The sequence below is a fragment of the Hetaerina americana genome, unplaced genomic scaffold, assembly GCF_022747635.1.
Source record: "Hetaerina americana unplaced genomic scaffold, ioHetAmer1.1.p SCAF_499, whole genome shotgun sequence".
Classification (NCBI taxonomy): domain Eukaryota; kingdom Metazoa; phylum Arthropoda; class Insecta; order Odonata; family Calopterygidae; genus Hetaerina; species Hetaerina americana.
Genome location: NW_027287094.1, coordinates 33,947 through 56,500, shown reverse-complemented (window position 1 = coordinate 56,500; position 22,554 = coordinate 33,947). Strand labels below are relative to the sequence as shown.

Here is a 22,554-nt window from a genome sequence, read left to right as displayed (position 1 = left end):
GCAGCTGAATGGTATTTTGGTCCACCTACAACTGAGAAGATGATATGAGAATAGAGGGAGTAGAAGTTGGATTTAGTAAATAAGGATATGAGTAAAAATATTTACATTCACGTGCTCCTAAATGGCCAAAGCTAGAGGAACATATTAAGAACTGGATAATGAATTACAGTAAGAATGAGATTACTATTTCGACAAAACTGATTTTAATTGAAGCAAGAAAATAAGCAATATGTATGTCGACTACCAATTTTTCAGGGACGTCATTGTGTAAGAGATCCATGAGGAGATATGGTCTGCACATACATACCAAACCTACAAGAGCACAAAAACTGCAATTTAAATACGAAAGAAAGGTAATATGACACCAACTCATGATGTCAAACTGACAGGAAAAATTAAATGGCCTTTGATTTCTAGTGTTTATGATTAGTTGAAAAAAGCCTGGCAGAAATTTAAAAGCGAGACTAACGTCTTTTTAAAAATTAGCAAGGCACCAAATGGAAGTGAAGATGACACTCCGTATGAGAAAAGAAAACCCCAGTGAAAATAATTGCTAATACAGGGTGCGGCAACATAACTTCCTTTTTTGTAAGTGTTTTGTGTTTGAAAAAAGGAAATAATGTTGCCACAACCTATATGTTTTAACAGTAGCGATGATGAATTTCAGGGATTCTATGATGAATAAGCATCTATATACATGTAGCTGCTAATTTTTCAACGCAACAATTCAATTTTCTTCATTTTAAGTGGCATCAAAATACTTTGATCCCTTTCTGTCTGGTTCAAATATTATTTTGCAAACTCTATCTTATGAGCAAGGAACTATGGTAATCATAGTTCTAAAGGGAAAAACATTACTTTTCTTAAAATTACAGTTAAATATTAGGGTACCTCTCTCATGACTTTGAGTATCTCAATTACTTGAGTCCAATTGAAGTCATCCTGAATACCCTAACAAGGGTACTCAGGATGACGTCATCTGACAAGCTGCCTACCAGGCCTAAGAGCACAGCAAGGACCTTAGATATAGGTCATCAACCATGACTCTAGTATCCCACCCCTCCTCCTCTCCACAAAGAATCAGTTTTCTTAAACACAAATCCCAACATCTATCAGGAGAGTTTTCCGGGTTTCAGTCTTCTACTGCTTATAGGTTTGGACAATGTCTATAAGTGTGCATATGAATGTATCCCTGTTACATAAAATGAATATGAGCAAATAATATGGACTTTCACTCAAAACACCAATTGTAGCAGTGAGAGCACTACAATGAGTGATGACAACTTAGGGCAAATTCAAAAATCTCTCTATATATGCATGGATGGATTCTTCTACATTATTTTCAATTCCTTCACTGTATTACATGTGCTTGCCTCTACCATTGGGTAGTTTCAAAATGGACATCACTACGACAAGGAATTAACAAATTAGCTTTCAATACTATTATGAAATTGATGATTTAACTACTTTATCGCATAATTAAATGATAGATAACACAAATGTGACAGCTTTCCCTTTATTTCAATGCTAAACAAGGGGGGGCAAAAGTTGTGGCATCAGAGTTTTAAAATGGTTCTCAATTTGTAACCAAATCGCATTAGAGTAACAATCTTTTTTCCTTCAAAACCCTTCTCATATGTCTGAAATCTAACAAAACTTAATGCGTTTTTCATCATAGAGGAGCGGACCAGTATAAAAAATTAACAGCAAGCAATCAAAAAAACATTAATGAAATTTTAAGTAATTAAGATAATAGAAAGCCAGCCAGAATAATACCAGAACTCCAAAATATACTTACCAATATCCAAATCATCATCTTCTAAAGTATTAATAAATAATGTAGAGACCAGAGATTCAGCATCATTATCAAATTCCTGCAAATAATAGATTTAAAAAATTAAAACATACTTTTACAGATTTGTGGTTCATTTAATTGTAAACCTATAAAACCCAATAACCATTAACACCTAATTATGTATACAACAATTAACTATGGGTTATGTTCACCACCAGTTTTATACATGGCATGGAATCCTTTATCACCATTAAATCCACTATTTTATATGACAGTATTGGGTTGTGTGAATGAATGTATCGCAAAACATAGGAGTAGATTAGATACATATGAGACTAATCTGCAACCTGTTCATGTCTCAGACCTCAGTTGCTAGTGGCAGATGGAGAGTCAGGATGGGCTTTGTTAGAGGAGTTAGGAATAGGAGTAAGACATAAGTCCATTATCACCCTTGCTATTCAACATTTATGTGGAGGAAATGGTAAAAGAAGCATGGGATAAACTGGAATGAAAATTGGTGGACAAATCATAGGAGCCATTAGGTTCGATGATGATCTAACTTCAATCTGTCAGTTGGTTAAAGGGTTGTAAGCACTGCGAAGTGTTTGAGAAATCAGTATGATAGGCATGGGATGAGTATAAGCATAAATAAAACAAAGGTACACAGTTTTCTATAAAGAGAAAAGTCATGTGAAGGCTTCCGCACTGTGCAGATGTTAAAGAACTAAGTCTTCCGCGATTTACTCCACACAGGTCCATATTTCTGGGACAACAGTTTAGCCTGCATCTTCAGGTCAGAAGTTGACTGCACACTGAGAGCAAAATTGTTGTCCCAGAAATATGAACCAAAGTGAAAAAATGCTGGAAGCCTTAGATATTCAAGAGAAAGGCCCAGTTAAATATCAAATATTAGGGTAAAATAGAGTGGGGGGAATAGTTTATTTATCTTGGAAGTGTTTTGTGCCAAGATGGTCATAGTGGTAGGCTTGAAAGCCTTGATAGATTGGCGGCTTTTGAAATATAGGTGTGAAGAATGATGGAGAAGATGAAGTGGACGGAAAGGAACACAAACAGGGAAGTGCTAGGTATGGAAGGGGAGGAGATGGTATAATCGAGAGTTATCATGAAAAGAGAGGAAAGATGGATGCAGTGTTCCTATGGGCAGTGGGAAATTGAATACTGTGATAGAGGGGAGAATGTTAGGCAAATGAGAAAGGGGTAGAAATAGGATAAGGATGTTGGATGGCATGAAGGGAGGAAGTATTCAGAATTGAAGACAGACCTATTGTAATGTTGGATGTAACATTTCAACTCTCAAGTAAGGTTGGGTTTTCTTGGGAGGGGCAGGGTAATTGTCACTGTGTTACTTGGCAGCTTGTGTCCATGCAAAAACATACCTTAACCGGTAGATTACATATAAAAATAATACAGTAATTCCTCAACTCAAATCATACTGGTTCCATGCCCTTGGCAGTAATTTGCTTCATCATTATTAATTTTCCTCATAAACCACATTTAAAAAAATGTAAACAATACCTGTTAATGCATACATATGTATTTTCCTACTTTACTCATACTACTGTCTGCCACCATAATGCATTGAGGCTATACTGCATATATTTATCTTACCATGGTACCTCTATCAAACATTCTGGTTCGACCATTTACCAGGTGTAAAAGTATGAAATGCAGATTTAAAAATAAACATTTGGAAGAATGATAAAAAGAGCTTTTTTAAAGTATGCTCCATTGCTAGTTAGATTTTTTTTCCCATATTTCGGGCATATTATAGATACCATGCCAGTAAAAATCTTTAACTTTTGCCACCAGCCGCAAACATCGAGCTACTTTTTCACATCTCCGTACAAACCGAAGCACTACTCAGCTAGTGCATGACCCATTGATGAAAACTAGTGGTAACCCGAAGGTGCAAAGTCTGGTGAAAACGCCACAGGGGGTAGAATTTCCCAGCTGAGTGTTTCCAACATGTCGCACACTGGTTTTTCTGTATGCAATGGAGCATTGCCATGAAAAAAAATGACCATTTGCTGCCTCTTTTGGTATTCTGGTCTTCATTTAAGCAGCAAACAATCCAAATCAAACAATTATTGTAGGTAGTGTTCAGCATTAACCCTTTCACCAGGTGTTAACCACTCATAATAGACCACACCCTTCTGATCCCACTAAACACAGACCATCCTTCATCTTCCTGCTGAAGCAATTCGATCTTGCGGTCAATGTGTATATTGTGCCTGGGTCTACCCATAATTTTTGAGCTTGGGATTCTCCAAATAAATCCACTTTTCATCCACAGTAACAATATGATGCAAACACGACTTTCTTTTGTATCATACGAGCAAAATTTCATGTGCGTGTTTGCATCTCTCAATTTGACTGTCATTCAACTCGTGTAGTATCCATCTCCCAGTCTTCTAAAGCTTTCCTATCTCTCGTAGGCAATTGGAAACAGCTTATTGACTAATGCTCTATTGCTCTGCGAGTTGTTTTTGTAAATCATATTCGTTCAACAAAGCTTGCAACTACATCTTGGTACCTTTTAGGTAGTGTTCCATGTTCCTTGTCTGCAAAATCTAAGTCACCACTTTCGAAAAGCAGAAACCATCATTCACACCTATCTTGCAATGGAACATGTTCACCATAAGCTTCTCAATGTAATCGGTATGATTCAGCAGCACTTTTCTTCAAATGTAAACAAAAAATTAATGCTGACCGCAAAATTCACTTTCTTTGGTATAAATTTTGACACATTGAACAGAGCAACACAACACTATGCAAACACTTGATCAATTGTACGCATCTGACACTTGATGGTGCAATTAATTAATGGCGCATAAGTGTCAAACCTTTATACCACGAACTGCATTGGTACAACATCTGTTGTCTGAAATCCTCATTTCATAAGTGTACACCTGGTTATTACATGGAATTAATAACAGTAGATTCTGTGGGCATGGAAGGCAGCATATTCCAAAGCACAATTTGCATGAAAAGTTATGTAAAGGATGTTAAGTGCTAAAGCCATCATAATAACAATGTCAGAGTGTAAAAATCATTCACCTTGAACAGATAATTTTTACACTAAAATTGTTGCAATTTAATACACACTTAGTAGATGACTCCTTAAAAGTTACTGTTGCAGCATCTTCCACAGTTTCTTGGAATCCATCATAATAAGTTATTCCAGTCTTTGTTCCATTTTTGTAGCAAAATCAAGTCTATAAATCAATGCTTCAGTAACTTCATCAATTGTAGTGGTCATGGAAATCTCATTCCAATTACCTAGATTTATACTCAGCACATTAAAACTCAACTCTGACATAAATCAGGGACTTTCTGTATGAGATTGAATTCCATTTTTACAAAATAGCACCCAGTTTTTACCCAGATTGTTCATTCAAAAATTTTACATCCAGACGGGTGTGGAAAGTTAGCGATCAGTCCTACTTCTGAATGATGAATTATCCAGTGGATGTTAAATATTTAATCTCTTAATTTGCTATTAATGATTCCATGACACTGTGATGTTACCAATAAATTTTAAGTAGGCACACAAACATTTATGAAGGCTGATCTCTGTTGCTATTATTATTAATCATCAATTAATTGTTAACATGCTTAATTAAATAGCCCAACACCTTTAATTAGTAAGTAACCATAAAATAGACCCCTTACTCTTTCAAAGTCATCCCTCTGGGGCATATAACCTAGTTGTGTAGCTTCCTCTTGAGTGACATCTAATGGTGGCAGCCGGCCTGTGTGTGATGGAGATAGTGGTCCACTATCTGGTTCAGTTACATCAGTTAGTCGCGGACGAGCTGTTGCAGCTGCTGGCCAAGTTAGTCGCCCTATGCTCCCCTCCAGAAACCTTGCTGTGTACTCTTCTTTTGCTTCTACATAGCCCATAAAACAAGAATGGGTTTAGAGTGAAGAAATGTCACAAGGAATAGATCACTTACGAAGGATTACAGACACCTTTTGCATATTCAAGCAACTCGATCATTACACATTTATATTTAGAAGCCTAAAATCCTTCGAAGTCTGTAATCAGTGTTTCACCATCATCAAACCTTAAGGCAAGCCACAATTTAAACCACACTTTGTTTAAAACTATTTCAGAATACTTTCCCAAAGATGTGAAAGACTCCACATTACATTATCTTTGCATTTGTCAATTATTTCCATCACAGAATTCCTTGTATTTAAACTGATAACAAAGAGTATCATGTAATTAAATTAATACTGATATTTTAGTGATTTTAATATGCCATAATCTTGAGACTGATAAATGCAATTAGGAGATAGAAAAATAATGTAAGCATTATCTTTAGTCAGTATTTCTGCCTTGGAGTGAACTGAACAATTATCAAATATCAGTGATAGTTATATTTGGGGTATTATTATATTGTTACATTCTTTTATCACTTCCACTTTCATCTAATTGATAATATGCAATGCCAATATTACAACTCTCTTTCATTTCCACAATTGCTTTCGCCTGACATGATTAGCAGTAAACATAGGGGTGGAAATTAAATTTAAGTTAATTATCTATATTGGCCCCAGAAAAATAAAACGCAATGGATGCACCATCCTTGGCGTGTAAGAGCATCCAATCAAAAAAATTAAAAAGCAGTTTCTTCAGATCTTAATGCAAGGTCTTCAAACTAAAATGCCTAAGTTAATTGGATACTTTGCTTAGGTAGGAAAGTATGTGATAATTGTCAATATTCAAAATGATATTATGAAATGCATTTGAAGTTCACTAATTTCTATCCTTAATTAGTGAAATCCTCAGAGGGGAATCACTTTCATCCCAGTTAGAAAACAATGATTTTAAATGTATTTTTCTCAAACTGCGCATACATGTTAACATTTTTACCACACTACTAGATTAAAAAGGCCTATCCCAAAAGTAGGAGTAAGTTCATTAAAAAAAAAGTAATGCCCTAAGTGATACATTCACTCAAAAGTGGTAGGTATTCCCAGATTATGGATTTCTAGATAAGGAATTAACATCAGTATAATATTAAGATACATGACACAAAGAACCATCAACAACTATCCCACAAATACATAATATATCAGAGTACTCTAGTAACACCCACTAAAGTGAGGCATAGGTTTAAATCATAAATTATTATCAACTTATATAATATGAACATATACTTAAAAATTTTCCTTTTCATGTTTTGAAAAATTTTCTAGAAAGCTTGCCATAATCCATTTGTCACCAATAATATGGGTGTAATCTTCATTTAAGTGATTTTGTGTTTTCAACCCAATTTTACTTCAAGCAAAAAAAATTCACATTAAAAACTGGCAATTGTAAAATTCAATAACTTGAAAAAAAAGAGTATATGTGATGATGCAATAATTACTAATAATGATTAGCACATTAGATGGCATTTTCAAGACGTTCCTACATTTGTATATCACTGCAGGGTGGTCCTTTAGCGGGGTAAATTTTAAATTTAAGACTTTCTCTAGTGATATAACATCATTTAATAACAGCATTAATGCAAGGGTAGTTTGAAATGTTCTTGGAATCACCACACGACATCAGTGTTAGCACAATGTGTTTCCCGCATAGTAGTAAGTAATCCTTTATGAGTAAACATGTAACAAGCCTGTGCTCTGGGAAGAGTTCTAAAGGTGCAGATGCACTCCTGTAGTTACTGCATGATTTGTTAAGATGGGAAAAATTGAGATTCAAGGAGTGATTAAATACTTCGTAGAGATTGATTGGACAAATAAGTTTAAGTTTGGTCAGGACAGCATAGATGAGGATCCAAGCAGTGGTTGGCCAAAATGTGCCACTACCCCAGAAATTACTGCAAAAGTGCACCAAATGGTCATGGAGGATCGCCAACTGATAGCGCTAGAAATCACTGAAGCTGTAGGGATAACATGTGAACAGGCATAACACATTTTAACAGAGAAATCTGAAATGAGAATTTATCAGTTAGATGTGTGCCATGACTCCTGATGCAGGATCAAAAACACATTAGAGTGGAAATTTCCGAACAGCTTTGACTTGTATTAAGAGCAACCAACAAGATTTTGTGTGCTGGTTTACGACCACAGATGAAACTTAGGTTTACTACTATAACCCAAAGACAAAACAGCATAGTGGAAACAAGTTGATCAACCAAATACAAAGAAAGCAAAGGCAATATAGTTGGCCGGAAAGGTGACGGCTTTAGTTTTCTGGGATGTAATAGGGATTCTGCTGATAGATTATCTTCCCACTGGTCAAACTACTGGACTACACTACGCTAACCTCCTGGAACAACTACAGCAAAAGATACACAAAAAAAGCCAGGTTTGGCAAGGAAGAAAATTATCTTTCATCAAACAGTGCACCCCCACAGACAGGCGTTAGTTTGCCATGGCAAAAATACATGAACTTAGATATGCATTGATGCCAAACCTGCCTTATTGGCCTGATTTGGTGCCATCAGATTTCAATCTCTTCCCCTAAGTCCAAAATTTTCCTTGGTGGACGGATTCTCTTCAAATAAAGAACTAACAGCTGAAGAAGGCGGGTATTCTGCACATCTAAGGGAAACTTAATTTTCAAGATGGGATCAAGACATTGGAACATCGCTGGACCAAGTGCACAAGTGTACAGGGAGACTACATTGATATATAAAAAAATTTCACTGAGGTAGGTCGTTTATTTCTCTTCCATTCCAAGAACTTTTCAAATCACCCTCATAAAACATTTCAGTCAAATTTTTAACACAATTTTTATATCATGCAGTTATGCTTTTATGAAGAATCTGGGACTGGTACACACACCCATAATGATTGAGCACAGTAAAGAAGGGCAATGGACTTGTTAACACATCAAGGTCAATTTTACCAAGTAGGGTCAGACAATTTAACACGAATTTGTGTGTGTATCTAAGTGTGCTGGTCTATCTGTGCAGATCATAACACAAGAAGTAAAGCAACACAATTAATTGTAAGTAGTTAGAATCTATACTACTCACTGGTCCCCTATCCATTCTAATTTATTAGAATATCAATCATAGCCCTTAGTGTATGTACAATTAGAAGTACTATCTAGTATCCAGTTTGTGGATCATCCAGGTAAAGTTCCTAAACAAAAAGTGTTCAAAGCCTCACATACTGAAAGCATTCCTCCCCTACCATATATTGTTTGGTGAAATAATCAGTAAAAGTTCTCAACACATAATGAAGATCTATGACCTTATGAACTTTAAGGTCAAATTAAGAATACACCAAAAAAGATAAAGATCCCCTGAAGAGGGTTTTGATGACTGCATAATCGATTGTGATCAAAAGGAAGTCAGAAGAAAATCAATCAACTCCTAAGCAGTCAATCATAGCAACTATTATCAAGAATTAGATGATGTTAGATATTGCTAAGTTAAAAAAATTACTTATTTAGAAGACAAGCAGTTTTTTACACGGCACAGCATGAGAAATAGAATAGGATTAGATAATAAGCACAACAGTCAGATAAAGAATTTCAAAAATATGAAAAGTAAGCATTGTATGTAAAAATACAATGCTCAAATTGAGAGAATGACTATTGGTCATAGGAAGTTGTCTTTCATTAAAGATAATGTAAACAATTATATTTCCAAAAATAAACTGTAATTAAACATTTTCATGATATATTTAATAAACCACTTAAGTGTTTCATAGTTTTACTGATTGGGATTATGCCACAGAAAAGGAAGCACCAGAAAGTATTGACACAGTCTCGACATTTTTATCATCTGGTCAGTCCTCTGGAAAATAGAGGTAAAAATTGATGTTTCATCTCTTGAACCATCATTGGATAACACAAAGTGATTATCATGCGATAATGTGCATCATTAAATGTTACAGTTGCAAGCAAGACATTACACAAGTAGATGCTAAAATTAGCTCCCAATCAATTTGCCTTCAAGTCTATTCCGATTTGTACAGAGACTACCTTTAAGAGCAAATGTTTTCAATTAATAGTTTCTTTTATTACTGCCCTATAATGGAAAATTTCTCCTGGATGTCACTGGTGCAGAATAAGTACTTAATGACACACATGAATGATTTAGCATTACATCTTTAGTTCCATTAACATCTTTACAGCAGTGTAAAACACATACTCTCCCTAGTCTCTGAATTCTTAAAGCATGGAACTTTCATTTCCAAGCAATTAACAAATGCTTTGTAGGACAAGATATTACTCCATTTGAAAAACTTTGACTCAAAGGAAACATAGGACAATTTCAATAAAATAATGGAAGACAAAGACTAAGAATCAACTTACCTATGAAAATGAGGAGATAGAATGGTTTCCTATGAATTAATTCACCTAACGGCTCACACTTCACAAAGACCAGAAGTATAAACTTCAAAAGGTAAAGCAAAAAGTACCCTCAAGCAATAGAAGAATTTCAGTCACTAAATAGGAGGTGCTGTAAACATCTCTTCGAAAAATTCCCATCTATTTAACTTTTCAAATAAAAACCATTCCACTTTACATTCCTTTCCAGATATATAGGGCCAACATATGACCTATAAAAATTAATCCATCTCATTAAAATTTCAGTGGAGTTTATTTTTAGGGCCACATCAAGTGGAACAGTGACGGAGAAAAACTTTTAATTTTGAAATCAAAGATTGTCCCACTGCATACAATGAATTGCCCATTTGATGTCAATAGAATGTAGCAAATGGAATAGCAAGGAACAGTAATGCTTTATCAAGATATTTGATTAATGTGTGTACAAGGACATTTCATGGAAAAATCCACAAGTAACCAAATGTTCCAATCTGGATTCTATAACCAAGTAGGGGGATCGAGATGGTGCGTTGGTTAACGCACTGGCTTCCCACCCAGAATGCCCAGGTTTGAATCCTGGAGACGGTAGATATTTTTCAGTGTATTCTGATCCCTACTTGAGATGCTTTGTGGAGAGCACTTTGAGTGAGTTCGCCATCTGTCGGATGGGACATTAAATTGTGGACCCCTTGGCACCTTTCATTAGGAGAAGATTAAATCCAACACAAGGTTTCTCTCCAACCTTCTTCCTTTCCCATCCATCCCTAATTGCACAAATGACCTTAGCTGTGGCCGCCTCCCCTTATCCTACTACTAATATAGCCAATTAGTCAGTAAAATACCCATTGCCCGCAATGCTGGAACTCTCATGAGAATCAATTTGTACGCTGTTTTTAAGACTGTAAAATCAATTTCTTTGAACAAGGGTCTAACCTATAAATGGAGAATGACTGGGGATTCAAAAAGGCATGAGTTACACTATATTATGACTAGGCACGGATTGGAACAGTATGATTAACTCGAAGTTTCCTGTTATTGGATGCGGACTCTGATCACAATTTAGTCTTTATGAAGTGTAGCGTTCAATTAAAAAACATAAGGCAGGGGAGGCGGGTTACAAAACAGAATGTAGAAGCATTAATCAGGATGATAAGATAGGAATAAGAGCAGGCTGTAGAGAAAATCATGAGTGAGGAAAGGGAGCTAGGTACCATAAAGGAAAAATGGGAACATATCAAAATAGGGATATCGAAAGCCAAAATGTAACTAGAGATAGTAAAATGGAGGACAACGAAACCATGGATTATAGGTAAGATGATTAGTAAAGTGGATGAGAGAAGGAAATGAATGACCATAAGTAAACCAAGGTAGGAAAAATAGAGAGAAAGGACAGTGGTGTAAGATGAAGAGCAAGGATAAGGTAGGCTTACAAAGGAAGGGTGAAATCGGTGTGCCATACAGGAGGGTAAAAGCAGTCGGGAACAAAGGAAGGAATATTACCTCTAATTATTAACTACATGTATATCTGAATAAATTATCTATTGAATCAGGGTAGATCCAAGAAATATGGAAGGAAAACATAGATGACCCATTTGATAAAGCAAATTAAACTAGCAAACTTATTCATAGAGAATTAGACATTGACGGGGATAGCTTACTTTCAGGCATGCTTGATTGCAAGAAAGAAAGGGCATTAAGGAAAATTTAATCAACTAAGAGGATACTAGTGGATAACATTCCCATGACTCTACTAAAAGGTTTACGAAAAGGTTGGAGGAACAGTTTTTACGGACTAATGCAAAGATTTTATGAGGGGGGATTTGGCCGGAAGACTTCGTCAGATTAGTGTTAGTTCCTACTCCAAAAAAAGGGAAAGCAGCCATATGCGAGCACTACAAAACAATGTTTGCTTTCTCACACAGCAAATATGGTATTTATATGGTATTTGGAATTCCTCATAATGAAGGAATGCCACAATGTTAAACCTGAAACTGCTATGTTTACTTAAGGGACGATAAGTTTGAATTCAGGAAGGGGAGGAATCCATAGCAGTCATGTCACTAATAGAGAGGAACTTAGATTTCAACAAGGATATACTCATTTCTTTTGTAGATTTCAAGAAAGTAATTTGATGGAGCAAATTCAGTAGGATTAATAAATGCATTGAAAACAATAGAATGTTATATAAAAATAAAAATATTGAGGGATAGGAGACACACATGCAACCTGCACGTGTCACAGACTTCAGGTGCAAATGATGGAAAGAGAGAATTGGCAGTGTTACGAAAAGGGATAAGAAAGGGGTGTCCATTATCACCAGTGCTCATCAATGTATATGTGGAGGAAATGGTTAAAGAGGCAATGAATGAGCTGGAATGAAATTTGCAGGACAATTTATCAAAGCAATTAGGTTTAATCATCAAGCTTTCATTTGTCAGTCAGCCATAGGGTGCAGACACTGCTGAGTGCATTGGAAAGTGAGTCGGATAGATACAGGATGAGAACAAATGTAAATAAAACACAAGGTCATGGGGTCTTCAAGGAAGAGAAAGGCTAAGTCAAATGTTAAAATGGGAGGGCAAAAGCTAGAGCAGGTGGAATAGTTTATGTAACTCGGAAGTACTTTGGATCGAAATGGTCAAAGTAGTAGGGACATAACGGGAAGAATTGTGTTAGGTAAAGAACCTTTCACAAGGAGAGAATTAATGACAGGGACTTTTGAGTTAGAAAGTTAAAAAAAAAAGTTCATTAAAACTATGATATGGCACAGAATTTGTGTGGTATGGAACATGGTCATCGAAGCAAGATGATAGGCATAGATTGGAGGTTGGTGAAATATGGGTGTGGAGAATGATGGGAAAGGTCATATTGACAGAAAAAAATGAGAAACTGCAAGGCATAATAATAATAAAACGTCTTGATTGGGTTGAGATTGAGACTAGATCGCCCCTTCTTTCACCTAAACCCCGGCATGGTGGAGGATAGGGAGAAATCCAACGGAGGCACGAAAGTAGGATGCAAAGCATTTTGATTGGTGATGCAATGTTAAAGACTGATAGAGGAGAGAACACTAGGCAAGCAAGGAAGGGGTAGACAAAGAATAGACATGCTAGGAGTTATGAAAGGAGGAAGGAAATAAGTGGAATCTAAGAAGGGTTCATTTTAACATTGGATATCAGGTGATAATTGGTTAGGAGGGGCATGGAAATGTAATGTTCTTAAGTTGTATGGGCTGTACTCATCTAAAACCTATCTTAACCAATATAATAAGAATAGTAATAATAACGTTACCCCTTACCTTCAGGTGTTCTTGTTTCAATGTGCTTGCTTATATCATCCCAGTTACGATATCCATATAATTCAATGGCATCTAGCAGCTTAAGTTGTTCCCTTGCAGTCCATCCACCATTACCAAGATAAACACTAGCAGTCCCGCAGTCCTGCAAAGAAAAAATAAACAACACCAAAATTAGGCAAACAAATTCCGAAATGTACTTGATTTATCTATAAAACTGTGAAAATATTTCATTTATATACGCAGACTATATGTGCATTATGAATTAGGACTAACAAAGAGAAAAGTCTCTTTTAATTACGCATGCCAGAAATATAGCAAAATGTTCATTAAATGATAATTAGGCCGTACTACTAATTATTGGGAAACAACCAACAGCCATCATTTGCACCATTATGGCTAGGTCGGTAATTTGATCGTTACTATGGTTGGGAATGGAGGAAGAGTGGAGAGAAACCCAGAGTTAGCAATAGCCAAACCTGGGCCCTGGGGCTGGGAAGCCAGTACATAGCCACCATACCATCCTGATCCCCATGAAAACCAAGGGTTTCTCTAAAACCAACTAGTGATTAAATGTGCCCCAGGTGTCCTGAGTAACTTTTCCTCATCTTCTAGTTTCTAAGGAATCAAGTGGTCACAGTTTGCTTTGTCAAGACTGTCACTGATTAGACTAAGATGGAACATAATTAGGAAGCCATACTAACCTATTGAAAATGTCTTAAAATAAAGTCTTCTGTAGCTTCTTTCATCTAATACATGCTTTCTGGAACAGATGCCACTATTAAATAAATACTGTTTCACCTCTCTTCCTGGTAATATCACTAAGAGGATGAAAACATTGGCAGAAGTCCTCCTTTCTTATTTAGATCCAGGCAGCCATGACCATTGACCCATTCCTGGGTGATTCGAATAAATTAAAAAAACCAATTGACTAGTTCTCAGTTAATTTAGCAGGGGCCAGGAATCTTTCAATTCACACTTAGATTGAAACCACTTTCACACTTCAAATGTAGAAGTCTTTTGGAAATTTATATCGATTGGATTAAACTTCATTGATGATAGTCATTATTCTTAATAGGACTTCCGTCCCATCACTCAGTATCCCATTGTAGATTAACAAAATGATTCTTATTTTCTCTTCAGTCAGTATTCCTTCTCACAACAGGGGTGGTCATCCGTTTTAATATCATAAAGACTCCTGATGGCCATTCCGCCTAACCCATATGAGAACAAGCAACGCTCAAGTCAGCCAGAGAAGATTTGTTATTCAGGAAGCAATTTTTGTGTAATGGCCATCCTTTTTCCTATTTTAGGGACATGGGATGTGCCCTCCAAAAATGCATACTGTACTGTCTTCAAGAACTTTGCAGACACTAACTATCCTAGGATTAATTAAGTCACCCCTTTCTGCATAATCAAATTCTTTCAACCAATTAAATTGAAAACATATATCTTAATAAAACTGTTCAATTTTCAGCAGAACGTTAATGTTAGAAGCTTAACCAATTACCACTAAACTCCACTTTAAGCTACTTCATATGCTCATACTTCATATGCATATGCCACTTCATGTGCTCTTGATAATTAAAAAGGAAATCAAAAGAAGTATTAAAAATATGGGGGAAGTTGATGACATGGATCCAAGTAAACAAAATACTAGTGAAAACTTTGGAGCATAGTATTGTTTCAGAAATTTGTTTACTTAAGCAAGAGGATATACATACATAATGTTTAACATAGTTTTAGCGGAACTTGACCCTGGCAGGCATTTCTTCGTAGATGTTAGCCTTCATTCTTTATGGGAAATAAATGTCTCAAAACCATTACAACTGATGCCAGTAAGTACTAAAATCCAAATTTCAATCAGGGAATTTATTTTATTTAAATTGTAACCTCCTTGCCAAAGCCTGCAAACTATATTTACATGATTAATTTAAGTTCCAAATCTACCTTAAATTCCAAGAAAATTGCATGAGAAAATGAAAAATGCATTGACCAATTTCAAAAGATCAAGTCAGGTTACAATTTGTGCAAATATGAAATCAAAGCTCTGAAATCACATCTTATTATCTTGTTAGTATAATTTTAAATGCTATCAAGATAATAAGAAGGCATTTTACAGCTTAAATTTCATACGAAATGGCCAGCACAACATAATATCATAAGTACAATCAGGATTGCCTTCTTTTATGGATTTGAGACGGCTCTCTATAAAATGGGTAGAATTAACAATTGTATTGCAGAAGGTAGGAGTACATTGGAGGGAAAGGCAACATATCTGCATCAACCTGTACATGTCACAAACTGCTGTGTTGAAAGGAGATTTGAAATGGGCAGTATTGGAGGAGAGAGAGACAGGGATGCCCACTATAATACGCTCTTTTCAAAACGGTAACAGAGGTATGGGAGAGGATTAGAGGCAGGAGTGACAGTTGGGAGAAGAATCCATAAAATCAAGTTTTATTTGGAGATGAAGCAGCTTCAGTCAGCCATTCAACATGTGGTTATTGTTGAACACATTAGAAAATCAAATGTGATAGATAAGTGATAAGATGTGATAATAAACATGACAAAGAAGATCAGAATTTTAAGGAAGAGGAAAGTTAGAGAATTTAATATTTTAATTAGAGGCTAAAAACAATATCAGGAAAAACAGTTGACTCATCTCATGTTTTTGACCTAAATGGTCTAAGTAGTAGGGAAGAAGAATTGTGTGAGGCAAAGAAACTATTTACAAGAAGGGATTGAGGAAAGGCACATTGATCAAGGAAGTTAAGAAATAGCTCATTAAAACTTTAATATGTGGCATGGTTTTCTATAAGGCTGAAACATGGTCATTGAAACAAGACGATAGGGGTAGATTGGAGCCTTTTAGGCTGTGAATGTGGAGAAAGAGTGAAAGGTAACACCAAAATGATTACTAGGAATGATGAGGGAGGAGAGAGGATTATTAATATAAATCCGAAAGAGGCAGGAAAGGTGGATGAAGAAATTTTTGATAGGTGACAGAATTTTAGAATTATGACAGAGGTAAGAATGTTAGGCAAGCAAGTAAGGGGGACAATAGGTATATTAAATGGACTGAATGGAGCTAGAATGTATTCATAATGGAAGTAGAGTTTTCAGTAGTGTGAAGTCTGGTTGTCTATCCAGGGAGGTTAAGAAATGTAGGGGTGTTTAATAAATATTTTTGACCATAAAAAACCTACCTAAATAATTGACCATCAAATACTTTCAGCTCTAATATTTTAAAGCTAGTGAAGTCAAAGAACAGGTTTTAGGCTAAATTGAACACTTTCGGCATCTGGTCCAAAAAGCAGTTTTTATTTCTACTTCCTAATAATTAGGAATTTACTTCTACTATTGATTCCTTGAGGATTTTTTCAATAGATGTTAAGATGCTAAGGATAGTAATAGGCAGCCCATTCTTTTAACTCCTTGGAAGGTACATTTTCTAGTCCCAGAACCTTACGAGGTTTCATAACTTATTATCAGTATTCATTATTGGCTGCATTAAGTATGAATCAATTTTAAACATTTTTTTTCATGTTGCCCTAATTTAAAAAACTTGAAGAAGAAAATCACTCCTCTTGTTCATAAAATTTACAATATTTTACTAATCCATTTGAAGTATCTTGTTCATTCTGAACACGCAATTCAACACTTTTTAAATAAAAAAATTGGATTTTACTGCCTTTATAAATGTTATTCTTTAAACATAATCCATCAATTTCAACACTCAATTGTGGGCATCATGTTTGCATGAGGGCCATTCATTATTAGATGACTTGCATGGCACAAATGCAGGTGGTTGACACAGCTGTGGGTTAAGATCTAGATTACAACTGATATCTAATAATTACAATCTACCCTTGGGAATCAATATTTGCACCAGTTGAAATAATAAAGAATAAAATGTGAAACCAGTAACATTTATATAGTCAAGTCTTTCTTAGGGTGGCCCCAGATTGAGCCTACTATGGATTTTCCACACAACACTAAGGTTGGTGATTTCTCCTTGTTTTCAATGTGCTTCAGTAGAAAGGACATAACATCTGGATCAGTGAAGTTTCTTCAAGCTCGGCTACGCCAGTTTGAGGAAGCATAAATTAGAAGTACCAACTCTATAAATTAACTTCTTGAAAATGGCGCAATTATACTTGTATTTTTCATTAGTGTGATCGGATATTTTCATTATGACAATATTTAATGCATAAAGAAATATTGGATATTTTTATTTTGTCAATATTTACTGCATTAAGAAATATGTCCAAGTTTCCAACAACAAAACTAATGAGTGAAACGATGAGAATGAAGCTGGCGATTAAGTGGCCAGCGCTTTGAAAGTATGCTGTTATGGTAATAATCAAGTATTTATAACAAAATACTTCAAAACCTTAAGACACCTGAGCTTCCTGTTTTCTTACTTACCATTAACTGGTAACTGTGATCATTTTTGTGAGGCCCTATCTCCGCGCCGGAGGAGAAGCACTTAAAATTAAAAAAATTGTAAGTGAATTAAACATCATCTCTTAAAATCAAAAAAATAAGCTTTTACATTGTGTTAATAAATTTATTGCTGCCGGAGAAACTTAAAATGTGTAAACTCGAGTCGTTCGAATTTCGCTCGCATTACAATTCAATAAGTAATTGAACAAATGGGGACGCAGAATATAGTCACATGACCTACCTCTAAGCAAAGCTCGAAGTCTTTACATTCCGCACACTTGACTCTTAGCCCACTTATTTCTTCTTGGCAATACGTGCAATTATATTTTTCAAATATTTCTGGAAAAATACATAAGGCATATGATTAACATCAATTTACAAAAAGGTTGTGAAGACGCATTTCGGTGACGCCAACTTTGCATCGAGACTTACCCGCCATATTCCTTAACGCCGTAGTTAGCTTTAGAGAGTCGTTATATATTATCGTTGAGGCGGAAACATTCTCTTGCACTCAGTCACCTTCAAATCCACATTTCAAATCCCGAAGAAAGTATAATATCTACCAAATGATCTTTAGAGGGAAGTAAAGTGCAATTACTAGCTCACTTGATTGTAAATATGAGCGCTATCTGGCGGGATAAATTATTGGCTGAAAATTGTCATAATGCATCGTTTTAGTGGCTGGAAACATTCTTCGGATACAAATTATTTACAGGTTTCCATTCATTTATACGTTTTTAAGTCATTACGAGAGACAACATCACCTTACCTGAAGGCCTAGATCGTATTAATTGGTGACGTGGAACACCTTAAACGTCATCTTCAGGCGGCATCACCACATCACCCGACTAACAAGCCGATCGACCTTATTTGAGAAGTACTAAATTTCGCCACCTCAAATAAGCGCTCATGTGTAAGAGTTTCCCGGGCTTTTTAAGGACTCAGAATTCCATACTATTTATTATTTTTCTACCTTTCTGATGAAAAAAGGTTATTCGAGTAAAATTGATTCTTAAGTAAGTGACATGAAATGAATAGATAATATGTACGTTTATTTGGCCAATATTGTACACTTTTACGGTAAAGTGTACAAACGAATGGATGTGAATGTTTATATACATTCGATTTTTTAATGTGAAAAAAACTTTTGTAAGAAGTAATTAATATTATTTTTTTCTGATTTAATTAATTAATAAAAATGATATTTCATCACTTTCTGGTGAATTCAAAACGTTGCATTGTCTACATAATGAATAATCGGGATCATACGTTTGAAAAGTGGAATATGCTTTGGGATCATAAATAAAAAATTGAAGAAATATATGATTAATCAAGGAAATATTAGTTTGGGTTTTGGGGGGTTGATGGTGGCAGATTTGCAGCAGCCATGAGGTCGCTGATAGAAAGGAAAACAAAATACCCCAAGGATTCATATACTTCATTGGCTCTGAAAAAGTGTTCAAATGGGCACAAGTAATAGTGTATTGAGGAACATAGGAGTAGACTGAGGGGACAGATGACAAATACGAAACTTTATCTTAGTCTGCTAAGGAGCAAGTGTTCAAAAGGTAGTGGATGGATAATTGAAATGGACAGTGTTAAGTAGGCCAGGCTGTCTGTAGCTGTCCAACCACTACATTTGAGGAGAAAATTGCAAGAGATCATGAGAAGGGTTGGGGACATGGCAAAATAGGCAGATAACTCATCAAATCAGATTTTTGGATAATCAAGCTTTAGTTAGCCAATCAGTCAAGAAATATAAATCATTGCTCAGTCAAATTTAAGGTTTCAAAGCTGTAAATCAACAATGGCTTTCAGGCATTCCTCCTCCATACCAGGCTGTCTCTCAAGAAAGCAAGAAATACCAGAAAGCCTTAGCCATCATTGCTTAGTGAATTCAAGGATCTGTATGATAGGTATACAAGAAGAATCGATCATTCAAAAACAAGATGGAATTCACATAGATGTTAAATAAAGATGCAAAGAAAACTTTATTATGAAATGTAGTTTCAAATGGCTCAGGACTTTGGTCATTAAGGTAAGATGATAAGCCTATGCGTGTTGGAAACTTTTGAGGTGTGGAATAAATCCTTACAATCACTGTTGAGCGAATGAAAAAATCAGTGTGATAGGAGGTATGGGATGAAGATCAATGCAAATCAAAAAAGTTATTAGGTTTTAGAGAAGGAGGAAGGCCAAGTTAAACATTCAGGTTGTATGGCAAAAACAAGAGCTGGTAAAACAGTTTACTTATCTTGGAAATGTTTTGGACCCAGATGTACAAACTAGCAGGGACATAAGAAGTAAAATTGTATTATGCAAATCTTTCACAAGGATTAGAAAGTTGATGCCAGAGAAATTGACCATGGGTGTTAATAAAAGATTAATGAAAACTTTGATATGGAGTATATTTATGCATGGCTCAGAAACTCATTGAGGCAACAGGATGAGTGTAGATTGGATACTATAGAAGTGTGTTTGTTGGAAAGGTGGGAAAAGTTAATTGAGTGGAAAGTAAAACAAATGAGGTAGATCTGGGCATGATAGGGAGACAAGAAGGTTATTGAGAGGAATTTAAAGAAGGCAAGAGGAATGGGTACATATGGAGGGAAATGGAATGCTGAAGAACAGAGAAATGCTGAAGAGATAGAGGCGAGAATATCAGGTGAAGAAGGTAGAGAAAAAATAAGTGTATTGGACAGAATGATGGGAAGCAGGAAGTATGTGAGCTGAAGAATGGTTAATCATAATTCAGGGTTTACAATATTTAGAAATAATCCCTCCATTCTTAAATTTGTGGAACAGCATGATATTGATGAGTGAAACATTACCATCCTTTAATGAAAGAATGCATGAGCTACTGTAATAGGTAATACCATGGTATATCCATGGGTCCATCTATCCTTTCATCAATTTCAGCTGAAATCTTCGTTGATTCCCATGAATATAGTATTTTGAAATACAAGCACCCATTTAAAAAAGCCTCAAGTATTCAGATAATTATAATCATTAACTTTATTTATCATTAGATGGTTACATATGCCACATTTGACATCATCAAAAAATTAAAAACACAAAATAGAATGCCTATATACAAACATATAATTTTGCATTTTACTTGAAAAATTTAATTGATAAATCATTAGTGCCAGCCTCATAAAATGTGTGGATGACATTATCTAAATTCCCTGACTAATCCATCAATATAAAAGAGTATAGATAACTATTTTCTGCATATCTTAGAGACACATTATCTGATGTTACAATCCCAAATTATTTCATTCGCCACCACACCCACAAACTATCTGCTTTACATCAAATGCTTTACTGATCAGAGACAAAATAGGTATATATACAGCAAAAGAGAAATTTATCATTAATTCCACAATCCCATAACCATAGTTAGTATTGTTCAATTCCAAAGACAAATATCAGAGAAAATTTAGAGTTTACATGTTAGCATTTAGGGAACATACTGGAAAATGCAGTGACCATTTTGGAATTTATGTTTTACAAAAATGGTAGATGTTCACTGCAGGGGTAAACAAGCATGAAATATGCTGTTAAATCAATAGGCTGTAAACCCCATTTTTCCAAAAATTTGTTAGAATTTTGTACGTGAATAAAGGACAGTGGAAAGATACTTTGTATTCTTCATTTAATTAACTAAAATGATTTTAAATACATGAGGAAAAAGCTTTAAGCTAGACTTTTTAGAACACTTTGAAATTGTACATAAATAATTTTTAACAAATGTGTTAATTTTATATAAGATGAATGAATTTGAATATCCGCCATAATCAACGAATTTTTTACCTTTAGTATTCCATTCCCTCCACACCAGTACAACATGCATATGCAATTTTAAAGCCATGCTTCCTCAGCTTCAAGCTCCAGGCTACCTTTCCCAACATCCTCTCATTGGCACAAGTATAAACCAAATATTCCTAGCTCTGAATCTTATTCCTCCCTTCCAAACCACCTCGTCCCTTCCTTCCAAAATGATTTCTGTATGAAGGCCTTTCTTGAGGTAACCATCTAACTTTACTTTGAAATGATCCTGTAATGTCAAAATCCATTAGGTAGTAGTAATAAAAACTGTATGGAAAATAGCATTGATTTTAATTACCCACAATCATCTCCAGTATTTACTTATAGTTCTGTCAATGCGGGGCTTAGCAGAGTAGCAATACTTTGTAAATTAAATCATTAAAAACCTATCTTGACTGGTACACTTCTCTAACAAACTAGTGTAAAAGGTACAAAAGGCACCGTTGTCCCTTCAACCTATGAAGACCAGCCTACATACTTCACTGAGAATCACTGCCTTTTGTTATTCATTTCTGAGAGCCTAGACCCAGTCAAAATGTCAAGAATGACTACAATGTCTCTTTAATATTGTGTTATTACACAGACCATGAAGGCTTTAGGTTTACAGCTTAGAATGGAAAAGCTTACAACTTAGAAATTAGGCACAATCACAATGAATTTTTCTCCCCAACCCATAATGTTTAATCTTTCTTTATCTTCAGCCTTACCTTATCTCTTACCTGTCCAATATTCCTTTCCAGTCATAAACACTGCTTTCCTCTTACTTGTCATTTGATCCCCTCCACAGTCGCTCCTTCTGATAAGAGTCACTTAATGCTTCTCTCCAATGCATATTTCATCACTCTACAAAATTTATACAAATAT

The 22,554-nt window shown here is 35.3% G+C and overlaps 1 protein-coding gene across 1 annotated transcript in view; it reads right to left on the bottom strand.

Moving 5' to 3' along the window:
- LOC139693436 (transcriptional adapter 2-beta-like) overlaps positions 1-18,725 on the bottom strand; it is a 39,410-nt gene extending 20,685 nt beyond the window's left edge. The window contains exons 1-7 of the mRNA XM_071591575.1: positions 18,629-18,725; positions 18,292-18,508; positions 18,101-18,198; positions 17,842-17,901; positions 13,414-13,555; positions 5,489-5,706; positions 1,799-1,874 (exon numbers count right to left, since the gene is read on the bottom strand). Of these exons, the coding sequence (XP_071447676.1) occupies positions 1,799-1,874; positions 5,489-5,706; positions 13,414-13,555; positions 17,842-17,901; positions 18,101-18,198; positions 18,292-18,298 (601 nt within the window). The 5' untranslated portion in view covers positions 18,299-18,508; positions 18,629-18,725. The remainder of the gene's footprint in view (positions 1-1,798; positions 1,875-5,488; positions 5,707-13,413; positions 13,556-17,841; positions 17,902-18,100; positions 18,199-18,291; positions 18,509-18,628) is intronic.
- Between the last annotated feature and the right edge of the window lie 3,829 nt (positions 18,726-22,554).